This window comes from Bos indicus, chromosome 18 (assembly GCF_029378745.1).
Source record: "Bos indicus isolate NIAB-ARS_2022 breed Sahiwal x Tharparkar chromosome 18, NIAB-ARS_B.indTharparkar_mat_pri_1.0, whole genome shotgun sequence".
Taxonomy (NCBI): Eukaryota; Metazoa; Chordata; class Mammalia; order Artiodactyla; family Bovidae; genus Bos; species Bos indicus.
Window position 1 is genome coordinate 52,660,105 of NC_091777.1, and position 9,779 is coordinate 52,669,883.

The 9,779-nt window shown below is 41.0% G+C and overlaps 1 protein-coding gene across 1 annotated transcript in view; it reads left to right on the forward strand.

Annotated features, from left to right (window-relative positions):
• LOC109571749 (zinc finger protein 721-like) overlaps window positions 1-9,779 on the forward strand; it is a 51,969-nt gene that overhangs the window by 28,728 nt on the left and 13,462 nt on the right. The window contains exons 9-11 of the mRNA XM_019978271.2: window positions 4,930-4,992; window positions 6,356-6,482; window positions 7,375-7,467. Of these exons, the coding sequence (XP_019833830.2) occupies window positions 4,930-4,992; window positions 6,356-6,482; window positions 7,375-7,467 (283 nt within the window). The remainder of the gene's footprint in view (window positions 1-4,929; window positions 4,993-6,355; window positions 6,483-7,374; window positions 7,468-9,779) is intronic.

A 9,779-nucleotide genomic window follows, 5' to 3' on the forward strand; every position in this document is an offset into this window, starting at 1 on the left:
GTGTCTCTTCGGTGGGGAGGGCTTGTCAGTTCCGCGTCTTGCTGGTCCTTCCAAATTTCGTGGATCCATGCCTGGGATGCGCAATTACCTGGCAATCGACTTAGGGGAAACGAATCCTCGGCGCAGAGTGCAGGTGCGGAGGAGCAAAGGCGGCAGTGTGCGTTCTCCTAGGCGGAGCGGTTGGGGTATTCTGGAGACTGAGAGGACCGGCTCCCCTCGCATATCTCCTAGATTAGGAGTTTCCGTGGCTTTGGGATAACCCGTTCCGCCTCTCAGCTGTCCACGCGCGCTTCTACTTCCTCACATGGGGAGTTAATCTCCCTGTGCCTCCCGTTGTGTGTGTGTGTGTGTGTGTGAATCTCCCTGTGCCTCCCGTTGTGTGTGTGTGTGTGTGTGTGTGTGTGTGTGTGCGCGCCGCTCGCTTAGTCGCTCAGTTGTGTCCGACTCTGCCATCCCATGAACTGTAGGCCTCCAGGCTCCTCTGTCCATGGGATTCTCCAGGCAAGAATACTGTTACCATGCCCTCCTCCAGAGGATCTTCCCAACCCAGGGATCGGACCCAGATCTCCCGCTTTGCAGGAGGAGTCTTTATCGCCTGAGCCTACCCATTACTTTTTGTTTTGGGAAGAGGTGATAGGATAAAAGTCTTAGCCGGTTTCTGGCAAATAGTGAATGGTGATTTCTCCGTGCTGTTAATATCTCAAGGAGTGGTCAGGTACCGGGTTAGCATCAGAGATCCATTTTCAGTGACCCTTACCCTTCTTTCTATCTCTGTGCTACACTGGGTCATCCTGTACCCCTTATGACTTGGAAGAGAAGATTCCAGACTGCTCGGAGGGAAGGGAGGCTTTAACTTTTAACGAGGCCGAGGGCTCGGTCCTGGCATTTCCTAGCATTCTTTCTTTCCCCAACGTGACCTCAAAAAGAACTACAGGAGGTAGGAGTGACTCCTGGGCTACTAACTGCAAAGCTCCACGTGAGTAGGACTTGATATTTTTCTCTTACAATGACGGTTACATCAATCAGAGAATGTGTCCGATGTGTAACTTGACATGGGCATTGATAATAATTAACCCTTAACCGTTAACTTCAGTGAGTGAAAATGTTAGTTGCTCAGTCCTGTCCAACTCTTTGCGACCCCATGGACTGTAGCCCTTCAACCTCCCGTCCATGAAATTCTCCAGGCAAGAATACTGGAATGGGTAGCCTTTCTCTTCTCTCCAGGGGATCTTCCTGACCCAGGGATCCGATCCTGATCTTCTGCATTACAGGCAGATTGTTTACCCTCTGAGACACCAGGGAAGCCCCAGTGATGAGCTGTTGCTAAGTCGTGTCAGTTGTTTCCGACTCTGTGCAACCCCATAGATGGCAGCTCACTAGGCTCCCCCGTCCCTGGCAATCTCCAGGCAAGAACACTGGAGTGGGTTGCCATTTCCTTCTCCAGTGCATGAAAGTGAAAAGTGAAAGTGAAGTCGCTCAGTCGTGTCTGACTCTTTGCGACCCCATGGACTGCAGCCCACCAGGCTCCTCCGTCCATAGGATTTTCCAGGCAAGAGTACTGGAGTGGGGTGCCATCGCCTTCTCCGCCAATGATGAGGGCTTTACACAAATAAATACATTGTGCCACACCATGACTCTGAAAAGAAATGTTGCTTTTTTCCCCTTCTGTAAAATGAGATTGATACTCAGAGTGCTGTAAATTATGTGCCCATAGTCACCCACCAAGTCAGGGGGCTCAACTGAGGTTGAAATTCAGGCAGTCAGTCCAGAGCTTGAGTTCATAGTCTTTTAGTCCTTAAGGCTTAGGAACCAGGTGGAATCAGGCATCATAGTTAGGAATTGGTCATGAAGGACCTTAAATCAAGTAAGATGGGTTTGGACTTTCCTGTGAGTTTTTAAAGTCATTGTCAACTATTTTGTTTCCCTTGTTGTGAATAATATTTCTTATTCTTACAGACTCTTATTGTGGAGCATTCAGGAATTAAAAATTTGAGAGAAAAAATTTCTTAATTACTCATTAATCCAGGGTGTAATGATAGCAACTGTTAAGCTTCTAATATGTTTTTGCTTAGTGGGTCTTTTTGTATATTTCTCTATAAACATTTTACAGATTTTTTTTTTTTTTAATCACGCCTTTCTCAATGGTTTTCCCCTTATGTGTTTTAACTATGGGAATTTCCAAGCCCTGATAAGATAGAATAAACTAATGAACTTCCATATAATTTCATAATTAGTCTTAGTATTTTCTTTTTTTTAGTATTTTCATTATTGTTATTCCTATGACTGTTTTCTGATTTTTTTTAATTTTATTTTATTTTTAAACTTTACATAATTGTATTAGTTTTGCCAAATATCAAAATGAATCCACCACAGGTATACATGTGTTCCCCATCCTGAACCCTCCTCCCTCCTCCCTCCCCATACCATCCCTCTGGGTCATCCCAGTGCACTAGCCCCAAGCATCCAGTATGGTGCATCGAACCTGGACTGGCATCTCGTTTCATACATGATATTTTACATGTTTCAATGCCATTCTCCCAAATCTTCCCACCCTCTCCCTCTCCCATAGAGTCCATAAGACTGTTCTATACATCAGTGTCTCTTTTGCTGTCTCGTACACAGGGTTATTGTTACCATCTTTCTAAATTCCATATATATGCGTTATTATACTGTATTGGTGTTTTTCCTTCTGGCTTACTTCACTCTGTATAATAGGCTCCAGTTTCATCCATCTCATTAGAACTGATTCAAATGTTTTCTTTTTAATAGCTGAGTAATACTCCATTGTGTATATGTACCATAGCTTTCTTATCCTGTTTTCTGATTTTTAAGGCTATTTTATCTTTATATAATTTTAAACCTATGGAAAAGTTGCAAAAATATTATAAGGAGCTCTCATATACCTGTTACTCAAATTGACCAATTGTTTACATTTTGCCTATCTGCTCTGTACCTCCATCATCCAAATAACACCAGGAAGTTACTTGTATTCAATGACAGCTTATCTTAACTTTCTGCGTGAAGGAAGCCCACATAACATGAAATCAGGAGGTGTCTTGATAAGAGGGATTTCAGAAAGACTGATTGTAGAATTTTAGCATCACATACTTGGTAATGTTATATATTATACTAAAGAATAGTGTTTTATCTAGTAGGTATCTATTAAGTTAATCATAAGTAAGTATTGCCAGATAGCATATTAAATAATGTACTATTAAATAATCCACAGTCTTGTATTTCTTTTGTTATGTTTTTTTTTAACTAAAAGTCTTCATAACTGGTTTTCCCCCCAGTTCAAAGTCCAATTTTATGCCTTAATTCGTACTTTTTGTTAATAAACATTTTACAGAATTTTTCTCATACTTTTCTTAACATTCTTTAATGTGGAATGATTCTACAACCTTTGTCTTTTTTATTCTTGATATTTTGGGGGAGTATCAGTTCAGTCGCTCAGTCGTGTCCGACTTTATGACCCCACGGACAGCATGCCAGGCTTCCCTGTCTATCACCAACTCCTGGAGCTTGCTCAAACTCATGCCATCAAGTCAGTGATGCCATCAACCATCTCATCCTCTGTCGACCCCTTCTCCTCCTGCCTTCTATCTTTCCCAGCATCAGGGTCTTTTCCAGTGAGTCGGCTCTTCTCACCAGGTGGCCAAAGTATTGGAGCTTCAGCTTCAGAATCAGTCCTTCCAATGAATATTCAGGGTTGATTTCCTTTAGGATTGACGGATTTGATCTCCTTGCTGTCCAAGGGACTCTCAAGAGCCTTCTCCAAGACCACAGTTCAAAAGCATCAATTCTTTGATGCTCAGGTTTCTTTATGGTCCAACTCTCACATCTATACATGACTACTGGAAAAACCATAGCTTTGACTAGACAGACCTTTGTCAGCAACGTAATGTCTCTGCTTTTTAATATGCTGTCTAGGTTTTTGGGGGTGTATAGAGTCAAGTTATATTGGAGAAAGTTCTTCATTTGAGGTTCGTCTGATGTTTTCCATTTTTAAGTTCAGATTATGCATTGTTGGCAGGGATTCCACAGAAGTGGTGAGGTGTCCTTGTCACTGCAACATAGCTGGAGCCAAAGGATATCAGTATATCCCTATATTAGTAAACTCAGCTTTATTTACTAGGCTCAGGTAATGTCTGTCAGATTTCTTCATTGTAAAGTTATCTTCTTTTTTTAATAAACTTTTTTAATAGGGAGATATGTTTATTAGTTTACATTCTACTGTAAAGAGAAGCTTCTCCTTCTCTACTTATGTATTTATTTATTCATATATAAATATTAGATGGACTCAATCCATAAATTCATATTGCAAATCTAAATGACATGTTGATTAATAAACATTTACTTTTACCAGCCCAAAATATGCGTATCATAGAATTCACCCATTTCAGGTATACAGATTAAAGATTTTTAGTAACTTTGCTCAGCAGTACAACTATCACCATAATAATCTGGAACATTTTCATTTCTGCAGTTGGATTCCTTAGTTAACCCCCATTCTCTCCCCAGAAACCCCGGGTACCACTAACATACTTTCCGTCTCCATAGATTTGCCTATTCTAGACATTCCATGTAAATAGAGTCATACAGTATGCAGTCTTTTGTGTCTGTCTTCTTTTGCTTGCCATAGCATTTGCAGGGTTTACCCATGTTGTAGCATAGTCAGTACTGGATTCATTTTCATTGGTGCATAGTATTCCATTGTATGAATATACCACAGTTTGTTCATTCACACATAGGCCAACATTCCAGTTGTTTCCAGTTGTAGATTATTCTGAGTAATGCTGCTATGAATGTTCATACACTCATTCACAAGAAGCATCTGTGTGGATGAGCAGTGACCCAAGCTACTCTTTCATGTTTTTTTCTGCCTTCTCAGACTCTCAGAACTCTCTCAAGACAGTTCTGACCTCCTAGAACCTGTATAATTCAGGACTGTGCCCATCCCCAGGCATAGGAAGAAACATGACCACATTTAAGGTGAGTAGTACCTGCCTTTCTCACTTTAAAGTTCCATCTCATTGCTCAGATTGTTACATGTTTGTTTTGGGATGACTCAAGCAGAACAGGAGACATGGGAGACATTGCATTGTCCTTCTTGAGTTTTCTTTGTGTTTGTTTTTATTCTATGTGATTATTATATATTTTATGGAGTAGAAAAATGACTAGAAATGAATAACTCTCCCATTTCATTACTTCCCTACTGGCAAACTAACTTTTTATTTTGTATTTTCCTCATGTGCATTTATAACTGTATTTGTATTTATGGTGTACATCTAACTTTAAATTGTGACTTTGTCCCTTTAATATTATATTTTTAAATGGATACTTGACATTTGCCACTGTATTGATACACCTTTTTTTGGGGAGGGGGGCTGCCTTTTTATTTTTGACTACTTTCCACCTGTAGACATTTAGGTGGTTTACAAATTTGACTGTTCTAAGCAACACTTCAGTGACAGCTTTCTTCCATGATACCTTTTCCCCTCAAATCAGTTCTGAAAACAATGTCAGTTTTGTCCTTGATGTACTATGCATTCAATATAGAAAGAGTACATTTGATCTGTGTTGTGTTGGCTGTTTCTTAGGTAGAATATCCAAATAACGGCATGGCACAGCTCTTCTTTCTTTCTTTCTCTCTCTCTTTTTTTTGATGCACCACACAGCTTGTGGGATTTTAGTTTGTTAAAAAGATTTGGGGAGACTTCCTGGTGGTCTAGTGGCTAAGATTCCATATTCCCAATGCAGGGGGCCTGAGTTCAATCCCTGGTCAGGGAACTAGGTCCCACATACCCCAACTAAAAATTTGCATGCCGCAACTGAAACTTGGTTCAGCCAAATAAATAAATAAACTTATTTTTTAAAAATGTTGGTATAACACCAGACACATGTAATGTCCATCTTACAATCAGTGGCTACTTGAAAAGCGAAAGTGCCAGGAAGGTGGAGAGGATGAGTAGGAAGTGAGTCCAGATTCTGAGGGACTTCAGTCAGTCTGTTGCCACTGAGGAAGGAGAATCACTGAGGAAGCCACTGAGGCTGAGGAAAATCAGTGTGTGGCACTGGCATGATAGAAGAAGGGCTGGGAAGTCTACAAATTGACTGAAGTCCTTCAGAATCTGAACTTACATCTCACCCATCCTTTCTTTTCCATAGCTGCACTTCTGGGGAGGCTGAGGAAAGTCAGTGTATGGTGTTGGCAGGACAGAAGGAGGGAGACTGGGAAGTCTACACATTTCCACAGGAGCCGGAATATCTTCCCATCATCCATCTCTGCTTCTTGGCTTTGTCCCTCTTCCACTGGACACTGGTTGTAAGATTGAGCTGAGATTATTTGTTGTAGGAGGCAGTGACCTTCACGGATGTGGCTGTGACCTTCACGGAGGAGGAGTTCGGGCTGCTGGACTCGGCCCAGAAGAAGCTGTACCAGGATGTGATGCTGGAGAACTTCCGGAATCTGGTCTCAGTGGGTGAGGACAGGCACCCTTTCTTTTTAAAAAAATGTGTACTTGGCTGTTTCGAGTCTTAGTTGCAGTATGTGGAATCTAGTTCCCTGACCATGGATCAAACCCGGGCCCCCTGCATTGGGAGTGCAGAGTCTTAGTCACTGGACCCCCAGAGAGGTCCCAGGCACCTTTTCTAACAAGGTCATCGCCTTGGTTTGGCTTTGTGTCCTCAGATGTGGAAGGCTTTTGGGGTATTAAAATGGCATTTGGGGACCTGACTTTCATACCAAAGCTTTTTATCAAAATAAAATAAGGGAGAAAAATATCAGAATTTGTCAGGAAGAATGGAATACATTGCAGGAAAAACTCTGGCCAATTGTGTGAATCATATAAAAACCAGTAAGGGGAGATTTAATGAAAATAGACACTGGTGAGAAATTGGTTTCTGTAATACTTACTGTATTTATGTGTCCAGGTCTTGAAATATTGGTATCTTGGGGTTTTTTTGTGTGTGTTTTTTGTGTGTTTTCCTTTTAACTTTTTGACTGCACCTTGGGCCATGAGGGATCTTAGTTCCCTGATCAGAGATCAAACCCGTGCCTCCTGCATAGAAACCCAGAGTCTTAACTGCTAGACCATCAGAGAAGTTCCAATATTTTTTCAAATAGGTCATGTTTTCTTAAAAATATTTTAATTACACTCGTTTTGACTCATTGATCAACATTAAATACAGGAATCTTAATTTCCAGTAAATTGTACTGTTAGTGTATTCATTTTCTTTTTTTTCTGACTTTAAATTTATTTATTTTTAATTGAAGGATAATTGCTTTACAGTATTGTGTTGGTTTCTACCAAACGTCAACATGAATCAGCCACAGTGTGTTCATTTTAAATATGTTACTCTGCATGTTCACAGGGTGTCACCCCTTCAGACATGATATATTTCACTTAGAAAAGGAAAAAAGGCTTTGGGTGGTGAAGACAGCAACCCAAAGAGAAGGAAAGTCAGGTAAGAACCAGGCAGATGGGGGTCCTTAGAGAAGCCCTCCCCTGTGTTTTTGCTTCTCTCCAACCCTTTGGCTGGCATCTCGTCCAAACTGCCAGACCTCTTCTTTAACACACCTTAGTACTGGTTGCCCTGCCCCGCCTATAGTCTGTTTTCCAGGTAGCAGCCAAGAGTGATGCTTAGGCAAGACTGCCATTGCTCTCTTCCAAATCTTTTATAGCTTCTTATTTTTCTTAAAGTTAAACCTCTTAAAGTGGCTCTGCAGTCCTCCAGGATCTGCTCATGGTCCCCCACTGTCTCTCTGATTCCTTTCCTCTCGCTCCTTGTCTCCTACCCATGCTGTACACCACACCAGGCTCAGACTCGCCAGGGATGCTGTATCACCCGCGGCTGCCTGAACAAATCACTGCACACACCATAGCTTAACACAACACACGTTGAACATCTTACACTTCCAGAGGTCAGAGGTGTGGTGTGGTTTCACTTTGGAGGTTCTGGGGGAGAATCTGTGTTTGCCTTTCCAGTGGCTCGTGGCCACCTTCCTCAAGCTTCACACCTAGCGACATCGCTTTTCTCTGCCCCGTCCTCCCTTGTCACATGTCCCTCTTCTGCTCTTTTCCTGCATCATGCTTCTGCTTCATAGGAGACTTTTGATTGCATTGAGCCTCCCACTCCACCCCAAAGTAGAGGATGTACTTACATTTTAAGGTCAGCTAATCGGCAGCCTCAATTCTGTCTGAAATCTTAATTCCCCTTTGCCACATAATCTGACATAGTCTAGGCTCCAAAAATCAGGATGTGAGTTCTTTGGGGGACAGTTGCTGTGATCACAGCAGATACTTCCACCTATGAGCCTTTAACTCTGCCAGACCTACTCCTCTACCTCTGGTCTTCCAACTCCCTCCCTTTCTGCCTTCAGGTCTTTGCTCAGTTCCAACATCATGAGAGAGGCCTTCTCTGACCACCCTGTGTAAAATTCCATCCTCCCTTTTCTCTCCTCTTTCTGCATCTTACTGGATCTCACAGACTTTGCTTGTTTATCACCCCTCTCTGCACTGGAGTGTGATCACCAGGAGTGTGGAGTTTTGTCTGTCTTGAGTACCCGGAGCAGCCCAGTTGTGGCAAGCATCTGTAAATATTTGTTGACTGTGTAAGTTTGATGGATGGGATAGGAGAGCTCTGTTTCTCTCAGTGTGAAGGGGATAATTATAGGTCATGTAAAAACCAGAGTGAAGGAAGGAGGTTGGAGAGCATTTTTTGTCTTTGATGATTGCCTATCTGATTACTTTCTTTTTTTTCTTCCTTTTAGTTTTTAAAATTTAATTTTCCCAGTTCCTTTTTATTTTAATTTCTTTCCTTTTTTTCTTTAATTTAAATTGAAGAATAGTTGATTTACAATGCTGTGCTAATTTCTGCTGTGCAGGAAAGTAACTCAAGAAGTTAGACTCAGTTTTTGAGGGATTTTTTTGGTAAAACATGAGCCATGGTAAGAAATGCATGCTTTGTCATAACAAAAACCTGCATTTCAGGTGTTGGAGATTTATATGTATCACTTTCATAGGTATTTCATGTGATGACCCCTTTCCTGTTGATGATGATGCTGGTTCTTTTTTCTTTTTAAATATTTATTTTTATTTACTTTATTTGGCTGCACTGGGTTTTCCAGAATGTCATATAGTTGGAATTACACAGTATGTATGCTTGTCAGATTGGCTTCTATTTAGAAACTTAGAAATATGTATTTACATTTCCTCCACATCTTTTCCTGGCTTGGTAGTACATTTCTTGTTAGCACTGAATAACATTCCGTTGTGTGGAAGTACCATACTTTTTATTTATACATTTACCTGCTGAAGGGCATCTTAGTTGCTTCCAAGTTTTATTTACAAAAAAAGTTATTGCTTTCCCTTAAAGTTCTAGTTGATTCATATTTTATTATCTATATAACTTTTTTGTCTGCATCATTTACTAACTATAAAGTTTACTATTGGAGATTCTACACTGCCTTTGAATCCAATAGAAAATGTCTATAGGTGAACAGTTTGAATCTAATTATCAATTTTTCAAGTTAAATTTTTGACATCTAACTTGCACCTCATGGAGGAAGCTTGTTATGCTTAGTGGGTAGGAGCGACCTGGACCACCACTTGGTTTCCACTGGCATGCAAATCAGAGCACATGACACACAATGGAAGAGACAAACTGAACATTCTCTGGATTCACTCACGTCTCATACTCTCTCCTAAATGTGAAATCTTGAAAACAGCGAACAGAACCTTCAGTTGTCCACATCTCTGAATTTTGTGTCTTTGCAG